Genomic DNA, 16,118 nt, shown 5'->3' with positions numbered 1-16,118 from the left:
TCCAGCCTTAGAAAAGCTAACCCTTTTCTGCTTGTTAAAAATACAACCTTCACGCAAACTGTTGTTTACAGTTTTCAACCTTGGTAGCTTCCCTTTGTATTGAAGCACTCTTATTCCCTTCTCACTCATGTGATCGAGCCTACAATGCCACAAGTCAGAATCAGTAACAGCATCAGCAACTGCAACCGTGTCTCTACAACTGGAAGTGATGTAAAGAGTTCCAGTTTTAACTCCTCGTGCAACAACCATGGATCTCTTTGTGACTTTCCAGGTAGCACCGTTAAAAGTCACATTATGATCTTCTTCATCAAGTTACCCTACTGAGATCAGATTACGCATAAGTTTTGGTACATGTCTCACCTTGTGAATATTTCACACTGTCCTGTTTGACATCCTCAAACTGACATTACCAATACCGACAATATCCAAAGGTTCTCCATCAGCAAGATACATCTTCCCATGATCTCAAGCAACATAATTCTCCATGATCTCACGATGTGCGGTGGTGTGAAAAGACACTCCTGAATCTAAAACCCAAGAGTCAATAGGGCAAGCTATCAACCGAAAAGCGTAAAACATCTTGTACCTCTTTAGTCACCGCATTTGCAACATCCTTTTTCTTTTCATCTTCCTTCGGTGCTCTGGAGTTCTTCTTTATGTGACCAGACTTGCCCCAATTCCAGCATTTCACATTCTTTTCGAATTTGGACTTGCTACTACCATTCCTTGATTTCCCTCTATCATTGCCCTTGTTGGAATTCCTCTCGAAGTTTCTGCCCCTAGTATTGACACTTAGGGTAGAATTAGATGTTGACGATTCTCTAGAGTCCTTTCTACGAACTTCTTCCGCGAGAATGGTATCCTAAACATCATTAAAGATCAACTTCCCATTGCCTACAGAGTTGTTGACCGCATCCCTCATAGGCTCCCAACAATTTGGCAAAGATGCCAAAAAAATTAAAACACGAACCTCATCATCAAATTTAATTTGAACGGATGTCAATTGATTGACAATCGTGATAAACTCATTCAAATGCGATGCAACTGATGCATTTTTTGTCATCTTTAAATTGAAGAGTTTTTTCATGAGATATACCTTATTATTTGCGGATGGCTTCTCATACATGTCAGATAGAATCTTCATCATCCTCGCAGTGTTTTCTCTGACTTCACGTTGTGAGCAACGTTCTTCGATAGTGTTAACCTGATTACTCACACTTGTCTATCGAGGAGGTTCCACTCATATCTTTCATACATTCTGGTTTCATATCCAGAAGTGGTGCTTGTAGCTTTTTACTGTACAGATAATCTTAGATTTGCATCCTCCAGAACGCAAAATCCATACCATCAAATTTGTTGATTCCAAGTGTTGTTCCTTCTCCACTAGCCATTGCTCTCAATCACAAACCAAAGCTCTGATACCACTTGTTAGGAATTAGACGCCCTAATTCCAAACGAACGAGAGCAATAATAATAAACGTGGAACAAGGGAAAAAACAAACACGACGACCTTACCGCGAAGGTCGATCCGCATACCAACTCGGCGTAAGGCGTTGATTAGGCTCCACAACTTAACAATCTCCCACTTGGAGACTAATTCATCATCAATATCTCCTCTGCAACGGCAATGGCTAGTTCACACCATGACATACATGAGACTGCCAATAGCAGAAGCATAAGGCAGCACATTGGCCATATAGGCTCGCTCTTGCTCTGTAGAAGGTGACTGCTCCTTAGATAGCCTAAAGTGAGTAACCAAAGGAGTACTCATTGGTTTTGCATCGTTCATGTTGAACTTGTTCAACACCTTCTTCACATATTCTTCTTGTGACAATTTCAAGACATTAATATCTCTAGTAATCCTCATCCCAAGGATTTGTTTTGCAGCACCCAAATCCTTCATTGCAAACTTCTTGGACAACTCCCTTTTCAACTTATCTATTTCCTGTTTGCAAGCACCTGCTATCAACATGTCATCAACATATAGCAGTAGAATGATGTAGGAGTCATCAAACTTCTTCACTTAACAACAATGATTTGCCTGGCACCTCAAGAAACCATTACTACTCATAAAGGTGTCAAACTTCTTATACCATAGTCTTGGAGCCTGTTTAAGACCATACAAACTCTTTTGTAGTTTGTAGTTTGCAAACCATTTTCTCCTTTCCCTGTGCTTTGTGGCTGCATCATGTAAATTTCTTCCTCCAAATCACCATGAAAAAAGATTGTCTTTACATCCAACTGCTCTAAGTGCAAGTCTTCATTTGCCACTAGTCCAAGCACTATTCTAATAGTAGTCAATTTCACTACTGGAGAGAAAATCTCAGTGTAGTCAATGCCTTCTTTTTGTTGAAAACCCTTATAACCAGTCTTGCTTTGTACCGTTTGCTACCATCATGTTCATCTTTGATTCGGTACACCCATTTATTCTGCAAGGCCTTCTTCTCTTTTAGTAACTCGATCAATTGCCTTGTCTGATTGGATAACAGTGAATCCATCTCATCCTTCATGGCCAACTCCCACTTGGTTGATTCATCAACTTGCACGGCTTCCTCGTAACTCTCTGGTTCACCTTTATTAGTCAATAGAATATAATTCAGCATAGGGGAGTACCTCTGTGGTGGTCTGCTAGTTTTGGCAGATCTCCTGACTTTAGTTACATGAATGTTCTGATTTATTTTTGGGGGTATGTTTTCTTGGTCTTCCTGAGCAATATTCTCCATGTCAATAACTGGAAGATCTCTCAACTGAATCACTTTAGACTTCTTGGCTTCAACACTTGTACTCTCAGACTCTGTTCTCAACATGTCTTTATACAGGGCACCTTCATTGAAAACCACATCCTTGCTCCTGATAACCTTACGACTTTGGTCATCCTAGAATCGATAACCAAACTCGGTACCACCATAGCCAATAAAGAAACATATGTTAGATTTAACATCAAGTTTACTTCTAACAACAGAATCAATGTGAATATAAAAAACATAACCAAACATTTTCTAGAAAGAAAGGTTTACTGCTTTGCCGCTCTAGACCTCTTCTAGTATTTTGCAGTCCAATGGTATTGAAGGACCTCTGTTGATCAAATAGGCAACGGTGCTAATAGCCTTAGATCAAATCTTTGGTAATGCCGCATGTAATCACATGCTCAAGGTCTTGTTCATCCTCTCAGCTACACACTATTCTGTAAGGTTTTCAAGGAATGGTCTTCTTCATCTTGATTCCATTATCAACACAGTACCGCTTGAAATCATCATCTATGTATTATCCCCCATTATTTGACTGCTAGCACTTCACCTTCAAATCTGTCTCATTCTCAACCATTACTCTCCATCTCTTGAATGCATCAAAGACATCAGATTTCTTTTTCAGGAAATAAACCCATACCTTTCAGCTTGCATCATCAATAAATGTCACATAGTAGTTAGAACCACCAAGCTAAGTAACAGTTGAAGGCCCCCACACATTAGTGTGAACCAATTCCAATTTAGCTATCTTTTGCTCCTTTCTAGTCTTAGAAAAACTTACCTTTTTTCTGCTTGCCAAAAATACAACCTTCACACAAACTGTTGTTTACAGTTTTCAACCCTAGTAGCTTCCCTTTGGACTGAAGCACTTTCATTCCCTTGTCACTCATGTGACCGATCCTATAATGCCACAAATCAGAATCAGTAACAACATCAGCAACTACAACTGTCTCTGCAACTGGAAGTGATGTAAAGAGTTCCAGTTTTAACTCCTTGTGCAACAACCATGGCTCTCTTAGTGACTTTCTAGGCAGCACCATTAAAAGTCACATTATGACCTTCATCATCAAGCTGCCCTACTGAGATCAGATTATGCATTAGTTTTGGTACATGTCTCACCTTGTGAATTTTCCACACTAACCCGTTTGACATCCTTAAACTGATATTACCAATACCGACAATATCCAAAGGTTCTCCATCAGCAAGATACACCTTCCTATGATCCCCAACAACATAATTCTCCATGATCTCACGATGTGAGGTAGTGTGAAAAGAAACTCCTGAATCTAACACCCAAGAGTCAATAGGGCTATCAACCAACAAGAGTAAAGCATCTTGTACTTCTTCAGTCACCGCATTTACAGCATCACTTTTCTTTTCATCCTTCTTCGATGCTCTGCGGTTCTTCTTTATGTGACTAGATTTGCCACAATTCCAGCATCCCGCATTCCTTCTGAATTTGGACTTGCTTCTACCATTCCTTAACTTCCCTCTACCATTGCCCTTGTTGGAATTCCTCTCAAAGTTCCTGCCCCTAGTATCGACATTTAGGGCAGAGTTAGATGTTGATGATTCTCCGGAGTCCTTTCTACGAACTTCCTCTATAAGAATGGTATCCCAAACATCATTAAAGATCAATTTCCCTTTGCCTACAGAGTTGCTAACCGCAACCCTCATAGGCTCCCAACAATTTGGCAGAGACGCCAAAAGAATTAAAGCATGAACCTCATCATCAAATTTAATTTGAATGAAGGTCTGTTGATTGACAATCGTGCTGAACTCATTCAAATGTGATGCCACTGATGTATTTTCTGTCATCTTTAAATTGAAGAATTTTTTTTCATGAGATGTATCTTATTATTTGCGGAAAGCTTCTCATACATGTCGGACAAAATCTTCATCATCCCCATTGTGGTTTTCTCCGACGCCATGTTGTGAGCAACGTTCTTCGATAGTGTTAACCGGACTACACCCAACACCTGTCTATCGAGGAGATTCCACTCATCATCTTTCATACCATACCATCAAACTTATTGATTCCAAGTGTTGATCCTTCTCTGCAAGTCATTGCTCTCAATCACGAACCAAAGCTCTAATACCACTTGTTAGGAATTGGACGCCCTAATTCCAAACTAACAAGAGCAATAATAATAATCGCGGAAGAAGGAAAAAAACAAGTACGAGAACAAAACAAAACAAGATTTATACAAGTTCGCCTCAAGGTTAGACTACGTTCTGTCTTTCGCCGCTATAGTAATCTACTATGAAAATGAAATAGTTTACAAGCAAAATTGCACACTTACATGTGTTTTTCTCTAACCTCTTTTCAGCCACCTACTGATGATCTTACTCCGGGTGATTAATGATAAAACCCTAATAGTGCCCCCCGCCCCTCCCCAATTATAAAATGAAAACTAGGGCAACCTCTTTACAAGAGTGAAATTTCCAAACTGCCATTAATGAAACAGCAGTCAATATATCGTGGATTTGGCGGGGGCTCCTCGCCCCCTTCCAACCCCCATGATGACCTTACCGTGAAGGTCAATCCACCGACTCAGTGTAAGGCGTTGATTAGGCCCCACAACTTAACATTGTCGACATGGCAGTTGGGTGGAGAGTTATGGAGGGGTGTTAGTTGAAGTTTGGTTCTTTTTGAGTAATATTGGGTAATAAAGGGGTGCTATCGTTTGGTTCGGGTGCTGGTGGAGGGAATTGAATAGAAAGGTTGTCAGGAAAAGAGGGAAGTTCACAGGAGGACCTGCATAAAGGAAAAGCAGTTGACACAGTGCAGGAAGTATTGATGAGAGGGACTATAGTGACAGGTGAGATGGTAGACATGGTGACAGGGGTGCTGGCATGTATGCCAGGTTTGTCAGCTGGAAAAACAGGAGTTGCAGAGCAGCTCAGGTACAGTGGGTTTGAATTTGAAGTGGAGTGTGGCAGAGAGGTTGATGAGTCCGAGGTGGCCATTGATGTGCTGGGTTGGTTGGGTCGACTCGGTCGATACTGGTTGTTGGGATTGGTGGAGACAGACTTTTCTTCTGTTGGAAAGGAAACGCCGGAGAGTCACCAGTGGACATGTCACCGAAAATGATTTTAATCCAAAAGAAGTCTGCTCCCACGATGATTTTGGAGAAAGAGAGGCCCTCCTAGTGAAGCATCGGAGCAATGAACAGCATAGCAACGTCGAGTGTGGCCATACTTATCGTGTCTTCTGCCAGCCTAATCAATTTGCCGAAAGACCTGGCAATGCGTCTGAAGGTATCCTCCGACCAGGGCTCTGTTGGTAGACCCCAGATTGAGATCCACTGTCCGAAGGGGCTGTTGGAATGAGAGGCAAGCCATTCCGTTTTGGTTGCGAGACCAGTATAGTCACTCGGGGAGATGTGAAGAGTAGCAGATTTGTCCTCTGAGGATTGAAACCGGATGAGCCATCGAAGAGAGCTCAAAAGTGAAACAGTCGATGATTACACGGAAACCGGTGGAAGGAAGATGGTGGGTTGGGCCAGTTTAGAGAAAGCAGGGGGACGAAGCTGTGTTGACACGAAGGGGGGGGGGGGGGGGGGGGGGATGATCACGATTGTTGAGCGGGACAGTGGGAGAAGCCAAAGGAAAGGCTGGGTCGATAAAATGGCTTGACTGGAGGAGGTGATGAAAACTGTCATGAAAAGAAGACCAGGTAAAGGAAGCTTCCGCAAGCTCAGGAAAGTAGATTCTGGCCATGACAAGGTCGCCTCTGCATTGGACAATCTTGCATTCTCTGGTATTTCTATGCCGGAAGACAGAGAGAGAAAGATATAGCCCACACACTGAATTCCACGAGTTTTGCCCCCGAAGAAGCATCCCCAGTGATATCGTCGAAATGCTGGAGGAAGAGGTTCTCCACAGACACAAGGATCGAGATGAAGGATCACTTCCCATTGTTTCTTACCGTAATGCGGATAAATCGTCCATTCCTGTCTGTAAAGGTACTCTACCACAGCTCTGTGCTGCTGAAAGAAAACCAGTGTCTTGAATCATATTTTGGCTCCATCCCTCTCTGTTTTTGTTTCTACAGTGTCGTCCATCCATTACGATCACTATCCGATACACTGCCATGTTCTCCGTAGTCATCATCCTGCTGGATAGCCGAAGAAGCACCTCGCACAAGCTCGGGAGTGATGATCCCGTCACCATCATCGGAGCAGAGGGGAGAATCTTCCACGGTTGCTGTCGAGGTCTGTTGTGGCTCCTTGTCTGGTCGGAGACGGGAGCGCCGGTCTTGTTGTTCCTCGCCTACTCCCAAAGCATCGAACTCCAGAGTTCCCATTCCTATCCTAATTGATATCTCAAATATCATTTGACAACTTTTTTTTTTTTCTTGGCCTAACTTTTACCTCAAATATGTGATAGTTTTTATATGTTATGTATCCTTCATATGTAGCTGGCAATACGGACATTGTTAGGGGAAAAAAGGTTTTTTGAGGTTAATGAGATGAATTTGTGCATATTATGTAAGATTTTCTCATTCCTTAGCTGTATAACGTTATGGGGTCTCCTTGGATGATTCTTCTTTATCCCTCATGCTACTGGTGCTCCCAACAAAGAAATAAACTAGCTATTTGTTTTCATTTTATAATCACTTCAACTTATCTGTAAGTTTGGGTTATTTTTTTATAGGGAAGACACAGTGGTGGACCCATGTTGAACTTCTCAACAGAGTCTAGTTCACCACTCGGCCAGAGTGCTGTATATAATGCTCAGATTCCAAATGGACAAAATAGGAGTTCACTTAGTCCGGCAGGCTCTGTGGATGAAGTTTGTTCGAAGTTAGCTTCTGGCAACAAGTACTTGGAACCACAGGATGTACACAGAGATATTGGTGCTTCATCACAAGAGGGGGTTCATCATGCACTGCGAAGGCTTGTAGCACAGTTGAGTTTAGATAATGGTGATGATGCCGTGTCTTACATGGAAAAACTTCCTCCATACTCCAACCAGGATGAGGAGTCAAAATACTCTGGAATTCTTGACCATGGAAGGGAACGACTCAGGCCAAGTAGTAAGCAAGATGACATTAGGAATATAATGTTGCCTCAGTGTGAAGGTTGGTTTACTGCTAGTTTTGTTTTGTTTCAAACTCTTCTTTCCTGAATGGTGGTTTTAAGAAAATATTAAGAAAGAGAGGAAGATTTACTATGATTCATGCTTGGTCATTGCTGTTGACGGTGTGTTCTTGAACTAAATAAATGTGCAGGGACTTTCTTCTTTATTATCAAGAAATGAAAGAACTAAAAGAAGTTGTTTTTCTTAACTAATTTGGAAAAAATTAATATGGAAAATGTCAGCAGTCAATAGCCTTATATACCAAGTTAGTAAATAGAAAAGAGGGGGCAAATAACAATGAATATATACTTTTGGTCAAGACAATCCTGATTGCTGGAGCTGGGCCCTAGACAGCACTCTTGCTTTCTGAATGTAGTTTGTGGTGTGAAACACACTATAATAGGTGTCTCAAGCCCAAACACAAGGCTACCAGAATTCCCAGAAAGAGAAGGCAAGGATGGTTCAAGGAGTAGGTATCTACTTTTGGAAACTGGTATTGCGGTATCTTTTTACAAATAGCTGCTCATCTGAACTTGTCCACTATAAAGTAGTAATGGTTGGCCATACAAAGGAGGTCCTTGTTTAAATTATTTAAATTATGACCACTCTTTTGTTTTCTTTTACATGATTTTCTTGTTTGGATACTGCATTAGCACATAAATTTATGAAGAAAATATGTGCAAAGTTCAGTATTTTGATTTTAAAGTATTATTTGTATTGAGCTTAATTGATTTTCTCTGTAGGTGACACAATGGTCCTTCAGGGTCAACATTCTGTTATCGATTCCTGGATAGATATGTTTGAAAAGTTCCCAAGTTCATCTGGCATTAATCCCCAAGGGCAAAGTTTTGATAAATTGGGCCTGAACGATGTCCCTGACTCTTCTAAGGTAGGAAAGCTTGAGTTTGAATCAGGGTTTCTTGCCAAAGTTAAAGTTGTTTTGCAACAAGAGAGTATGTTCCTGTTTTGCTAATATAATTGTCTCCCTGGTGTCCATCATTCTATTTTTCACCTTGTCAAAGTTCAGATTTCTGCACTTGAGAAGGTTAAAGGAAGAGTACAAGAAGAGGAGAAGAAGAGTGGAAGAGAGAGAGAACTGATGCAAGTCAGGCAGTCTCCTTAGGAGCTTTAATTGACCCCTAACCTTCTATTATTTATCACTTAAGTGTAGTTACATTACAGAGACAATTATGTCTCCTCATAACAATAACACATCTTAGCATCTAGGTACTTGCTAATTACTGACATAACTCAACTATAATGAAACTAGAGACTTCTTCTAATTAAGAAAGACATAAAAACACATATATAATAGTGTGAAAAGACATAAATACCCTTAAACCTTAATTCTCAATACACGTTATAGATTAAAAAAAAAAGATGAGATGGATCTAATTAAAGAAAGTTCATTGACTTCGACTAATAGATTTTTTTTTGAATGTTGATTATACATGCATGCACCCCCTATTTGACTTACTCCGGAAATCCTCATGTGAGCACTGACCCAAAGGCCTAAGTCAAAAAACTTATAAAATTTCAGAAAATATTTTGATCGCTGTACAAAAAAATTTATTGTTTCCAGCAGAAGACCATTTTATCCTTATGAAGAGAGAAAAGATAGGGATGCAGATGCCCTATTCCTGATATTCATTGGATTAGAAGCATGATCAAATTCAGATATTCATAGTTTGATCGAAGTGAACATTCTTACAATAGATGGTCTATGATGAGATTTGCTCTCTTTCAAGATGGGTAGCTTTTGTTGCGAATTGTTATAGATGGGTCTAGATCAATCTAAAAATGACTAGCCAAGTTAAGGGGACCATTTATCAACTAATAACCATAGGATATTTTCTTAACACTTATCTATGTGGGACTATCTTATTAACACTCCTCACAACTAGACATATACAAATGGACCATGGGATGGAGATATAGACAATAGAACTGGGTACAAACTAAATGCCAGGCACTTCTCCCTCGGTAGGCGATAGCTTATCCATGGGAACACCAAAGAGGGCACACATGAATTAGTTTGCTTTGGGGTTTTAAAACGTGCATGGGAATGTCCTCCTAGAACAAAGGAGGTCATCTAATTTATTAAAAGACGTGTAATAAGAACACATTGCCTGAGAATGCTTTAGGGACATCATTTGGAACAACATAGTTCAGCCACATCCAAAACTTGTCGATTCTTCATTTAAGCAACCATTTTTGTTATAGGGTATAAACACACGATGTTTGAAAGAAAATTCCATTTGATGTTCAAAGAAGCAAGTTATGATTCATGAATTCATTCCCATTATTAGAATGGAAAACACGAAGTGAAACACTAAATTTTGTTTTTGAGAGAAATGTGTGAATATATTACTAAGAAGAGAGAGAATACGATACCTATCTAGAAAGGTTTTCCTCCACAACAAGATGTTGGAGGGAAATACCCTTTTTAGCTTGAGCGTCGGCTAAATGATTAGCCGATCTTGGAATATGATTCCACTTACACTGAATTTCAGAAATTAAAGTACAAACATCTTCAAATAACTCCCAATGATGCCATGGAGGTTTTGAAGGCTTTGTGCACCAACTGATAATAAATTTTGAATCACCTTCAACTTGGAGGACTCCCTTCAGCTTTTGCTTGAAAAGTTTCAGCCTGTTGTACAACCCATATAACTCAGCACTTGTTGAATCTGATATCCCAATTGGACCCGCATACGAGAAAAGAAGGTTCACATTTTCATCATGAATTACTCCACCATATCCAGCAGGACCTGGACAACTTAGCGCACTACCATCGAAATTTAATTTGAAGTGACCTGCTGGAGGTCTAGACCATATTACCATTTCAGGAGTTTTAGTCGGAGAGGACATTTCTGCAATAATTTGCCAGTTTTCGCACAAGTTTGATCCTTGTAAATTGCAAAATTCCTTTCGTAAGAGGATACTTGCCCTATGATTCCGTCACAGAGAATTTTCCATGGAAGAGATTTCTGATTAAATTTTTTGTTTTTCTCTCTTTCCATAAATTCCAGACCATGTACCCAACATAACAAAATATTAATATTTTCCCCAATTTTGGAAGATGAGCGCTTATCGTAGTGAAGATTGTGATGGGCAATATTTTAATCCTGTTTTGTTCATCAGTTCGGTCCAGACCAAATGTGCATACTCGCCATGCAACAGGGTGTGATCTGCGGTTTCAGGAGATATATTACAGAACGGCACAATGGGTTAGGAACACTATTCCCGCGTCGTAACAAAGCGTCTGAAGTTAAGAGTTTCTTACGAAAAACGGTTCAGATAAAGAACCTTGTGCACGGAGGAATGTGTAAAGACCATGCAAAGGCAGCTGGATGTGCTGCTTGATTTGTTTGGGTGGAGATCATGTGGTTATAGGCAGAAGTAGTAGAGAACATACCTTGTCTGCTCGGCGTCCAAATGATTGTATCGGATGAGTTTTTTATTTTTATTGTTTACCAGATCAGCTGCTTCCAAAGCTTCGGCATCAGTCAACGCTCGCCTGAGATGTAAGTTCCAATTGCCCGAGGTCAGCCGTTGCTAAAAAACCATCGCATTCTGAGTTCTTGACAGTTGATAAATACATCCATGGCTATCCTTAAGGCAGCTTGAACCAACCCACCAGTCAGTCCAAAACTTAGTTTCACTGCCAGAACCAATAAAGCATTTGACCGCAGATTTAAAAACAGGAAGGAGTTGGGCAATTTTCTTCCATACGGGGGATAACATGTAAAGTCTCCCGCTGTCAATCCATCACCCATTGTCTTTCCCAGATTTAACTTCTACCATTTTCCGCCATAACAGATTGGGTTGCATATTATATTTCCATATCCACTTCAAGAGTAAGGCTTTGTTCGTTGTTGCAATATCCCGAATCCCGAGACCCCCCATAGTAATAGGTTTACAAACGTCATCCCATTTTACAAGACTATACTTTCTTTCCCCATTTGGCCCATCCCATAAGAATCTTCTTTTTAAGAGCTCTATTCTATTTCGAACAGAGGCAAGACAATGGTATAAAGATAGAAAGTAAGTGGGAATACCATGTAGGCAGAATTTGATAAGAACCAACTTACCAGCTTTGGATAAAAATTTGCCTTTCCAAGATGCGAGACGGTTTTCAAGGCGTTCAACAACAGGGAACCAGGCATTCTTTGTAGGCAAGACCGGAGTCAGAGGCAAGCCCAGATAAGTGCAAGGAAGTGACGCAACCGTACACCCCAAATAACTTGCCATCGAATTTAGCACTGAAGTTTCAATATTAAATCCAATGATTGAAGTTTTTGCCCAGCTTACCTTTTGAGTAGTTGTTAATTCAAAAATGTTCAGCACTGCTTTCATGTGAGAAACTTGCCTCATAGACCCTTCTCCAAAAAGGATTGTATCATCAGCATACTGTAAAATCTGGATGTCTTGGTTTGGGTCTTCAGAGACGGGACTTAACCAACCCGAACGTTTAGCAAAACGGAGCATTGAGACAAGGTACTCACCAATGAGAGTAAACATGAAAGGTGATAAAGGGTCACCTTGTCTAATCCCCCTGGATGCTTTGAAGTAACCGTGCGGCTTTCCCTTTACAAGGACAGAATAAGGTGTAGAAATACAGCTCCTCGTCCAAAATTTCCACCTTGTGCCAAATCCCATTTGGTCAAAAAGGTGATCAACGAGTTTCCAATCAACCCGGTCAAAAGCTTTCTCAAAATCTATTTTCAGAACAAACCTAGGTTGGGCAGAATTTTTTAAAGAATCTAAAAGTTCATGAGCCGTCATAGAAGAGTCCAAAATATTCCTATCTTGGATGAAAGCGCTTTGACAGGGATTGATAACCTTCAGAAGGATGGCATTGAGCCGATTTGTCAGGAGACGACCAATGATTTTGTAAGAACTAGTGGTGAGGCTAATGGGACGAAATTCTTGGGGTAACTCAGTATTTAACTTTTTTGGGACAAGAGCAATAAAAGACTCACCGATTCCTCATGAGTTATGCCAACTTGGTGGAAATTGTGGATAAAAGCATTGATATCGTTTTTTATCAGATCCCAAAAACAATGGTAAAACTCACTGTTAAAGCCATCTGGTCCCGAAGCTTTGTCTTTTGGCAAGCCGAGGACAGCCAAATCGATTTCATCAGATGTGAAAGGCTTTTCCAGTTCTGCAGTGTCATCAGAGGAAATACGTTGGAAATCGAGCTGTTGGAGCTTAGGTCTGTTGTAACTTTCTTTTGAATACAGGTCTGTGAAATACTTCACCAGAAGGTTAGAAATGGTGGTATTATCCGTTATCACTTGGTCTTCATGACAGAGTGAAGTGATACGGTTAGTCCTCCTCCTGGCCGAAGCGATGGAATGAAAAAACTTTGTGTTCCCATCTCCTTCGGCCATCCATTGAAATCTAGCACGTTGTTTCCAACGAACAGATTCTGAACGAAGAAAGTTCAAATATTCTATATTTAATTGATTTCTAACAAGTAAATTAGAAGGAGAGGTTGACCTTTGTTCTTCAAGTAAGTCCAGCTCAGATATGTGGCGACGAATCAATTCTTTCCCGGAAGCAACTGCTATTCGGTGATTTTTTGCCCATAATCGGATCTTTGCCTTGAGAGCTTTGAGTTTCAGAGGAAGAGCCCAGCCCGGGTTTGGATGAGTCTCCTGCTCAAGCCACCAGTTTTTGAGGGAAGGAATGAATGACTCGGCCAATATCCAAGCATTTTCAAAGCGGAAGGGGGATCGTCCCCATGCAACTGGACGAGTATTGATTTGAATAGGCCAATGATTGGATCCAATTTTGTTTAGGACTTGGCCAGAGATGTTAGGGAAAAGTTGGCTCCATTCATTGTTGACAAAAAAACGGTCCAGCTTAGACAAAACATGTGGGGTCTGACAATTTGTCCAGATGAATTTTTTCCCCGAGAGGGGAATCTCAGAGAGACCAAGACTTCTAATGAAATCGGAGAAGACTCTCATTAAAGATGAGGTTCTGGTGGCAGGAGGGTTTTTATTTGAGCAGAGAAGAGTAGCATTGAAGTCTCCGGCCAATAGCCAGGGGAGGTCCCATAATTGAATGAGTTGGAAGAGTTCCTCCCAGAAAGATGCCCGGTCACAGTGTCGAGTAGGCCCATAGATGCCAGCTAGCGCCCATGAGGTTCCAAGGGTGTGATCATGAAAGCGCAGACCGATTAAAAAATGACCCGACATAACGGAAATTGCATCAACTGCTTTTGGATCCCCAATGACAACGATGCCACCGGAATGTCCAATCGCATCAACATTGGCCCACGCAAGATCCGAGTCATACCATAATTCACAGGCAAAAGAGTAATCAAAAGATTGCAGCTTTGTTTCAAGAAGAATTACTATTTTTAGCTTACAATAAAAAAGGGCTGCTTTGGTGAGTGCTCGCTTTGACTGAGAACAAAGTCCTCTAACATTCCAAGATAGCACGATCATGAAGAACGTGGGGTGGTGATATTCTGTGCCGTCTCGCTAGCTTCCAGGTAGTATGAACAAAGAATTGTTGCCAACTTCGTCATTTCCGAAAAGTCCTCTGGTGGGAAGTTTTCTTGTTCCAGCAGAAACTGGAGTAGATCATCCCGCTGACTGGCTGGAGTTAGCGTGGTTGGGTTTAAAATTGGTGGAAGGTCAGACCAAATAGCGGGGCTCCATAGGGGAAGACTGGAGGAAGTTCAAACCAAGAGGGAGGGATTTCCATAGGGAGGACTGGAGAGAAATTTTGTGGGGGTGGAGGTGGGGGGGAGGTATAATGATGGTGAGACTCAGAGGAGTTGATGTGATCAGGTGGGGGGTAGTCGAGGTTGATGGTCCTCGGGAAGTGGGGGTTGCAGAGGTGGCGTGTAAAAAAGGTGTGATGTCAGTAGTTTTGGATGTGAAGAGTGAAAAGGTGATTTTTGGTGGGGAAGAGAGATTGGCCGGGGCTCGAGAGGGGGGCTGACATGATTTATCTTATGGGATTTGATGCGGGTAGGGTGGAGGAGGGGGGTTGATGTAGCAGTGCTGCGGGGAGTAGAACTGAGGGAACGTATAATGATGATGGGACTCATAAGAGGAGTCGGCGTAATCAGGTGGGGGGTTGCCGAGGTTGAGGTTGGTGGAGGTTGAGGTTGAGGTTGGTGTAGGTTTAGACAACGGAGGAGGGATTTCCGTAGGGAGGACTGTGGGAGGCAATTTTTGTGGGGGGAGGTGGCTTTAGCTTTTCCTTTCTTCCTTTTTCTAGAGTAAGTGTAGGTGAAGGGGGTTATGGAAGACCTTTTTTCAGCTTCACGTTGGGGGGTAGTGGCAGGAAATTTGGTTTTGGACCTTGAGGCTTCCATGGTGGGGTGCGGATTGAGTATCTGAAGGGGGGTGGGGCAAAGGATGGAGGGGGAGTGGATATTTAAAGTGGTTGGGGAGTCATTGGGGGGACCGAAGTCCCAGGTGGGATTTGAGTTGGATGTGAGCTTTTTGGGAGTCGAAAAGACCTATAGCTTGGACCTTATTGCTCTGAATGTTAGTGTGGAAAGTCCCACAGGTCATTTCAGGAAAGATGTTGCGGTTATTAGTTGGGAAACGACCTCCTAACTGTTAGGAATTATATGCCCTAATTCCAAACTAACGAGAGCAATAATAATAAACGCGGAAGAAGGGAAAAACAAACATGGAAAAACATAACAAGATTTATACAGGTACTTCTCAAGGTGAGACTACGTCCTGTCTTCCGCTGCTGCAGTAATCCACTATGAAGATGAAATACTTTACAAGAGAAATCGCACACTTACAGGTGTTTCTCTCTAACTTCTCAGGCTGCAACTTGAGATGCTCCTTAATATAAGATGATAAAACCCTAATAACGGCGCCCCTCAATTATAAAGAGAAAATTAGGGCAACCGCATTACAAGAGTGAAATTCCCAAACTGCCCTTAATGAAATAAAAGTAAATATATCGTGGACTGGGCGAGGGCTCTGCCCCCTACACCCCCGGGAAGGGAGCTTCCTGCCCCCCTTCCAACCCCCACGACAACCTGACCGCGCAGGTCAATCCGTGACCAACTCAGCGTAGGGCATTAATTAGGCTCCGCAGCTTAACACTAACTTCGGCTAGTCATTTTGGGGTGTATTAAGAGTGCTAATTATATTTCAGATTCTTTAGTTTGGTTGGGGGTTGATTTACATGATATTGTTATACGTGATTCATTTCCTTTATGTTAGGAATTAGATGCCCTAATTCCAAACTAACGATAGCAATAATAATAATCGCAGAAGAAGGAAAAACAAG

General features: G+C 41.5%; 1 protein-coding gene across 2 annotated transcripts in view; it reads left to right on the top strand.

Annotated features, from left to right (window-relative positions):
* The window catches only part of LOC137962861 (calmodulin-binding transcription activator 4-like), a 50,262-nt gene that overhangs the window by 22,387 nt on the left and 11,757 nt on the right, over positions 1-16,118 (top strand). For both annotated transcript variants that reach the window (XM_068809971.1, XM_068809970.1), the window contains exons 6-7: positions 7,407-7,833; positions 8,576-8,721. In XM_068809971.1, the coding sequence (XP_068666072.1) occupies positions 7,407-7,833; positions 8,576-8,721 (573 nt within the window). The remainder of the gene's footprint in view (positions 1-7,406; positions 7,834-8,575; positions 8,722-16,118) is intronic.

The sequence above is a fragment of the Aristolochia californica genome, unplaced genomic scaffold (genome assembly GCF_029961685.1).
Source record: "Aristolochia californica isolate CCGP_79_NKW_82.1479 unplaced genomic scaffold, dmAriCali1.0.hap1 SCAF_4, whole genome shotgun sequence".
Classification (NCBI taxonomy): domain Eukaryota; kingdom Viridiplantae; phylum Streptophyta; class Magnoliopsida; order Piperales; family Aristolochiaceae; genus Aristolochia; species Aristolochia californica.
The sequence above is the reverse complement of the archived record's forward strand: the minus strand, read 5'-3'. Positions and strand labels throughout refer to the sequence as shown.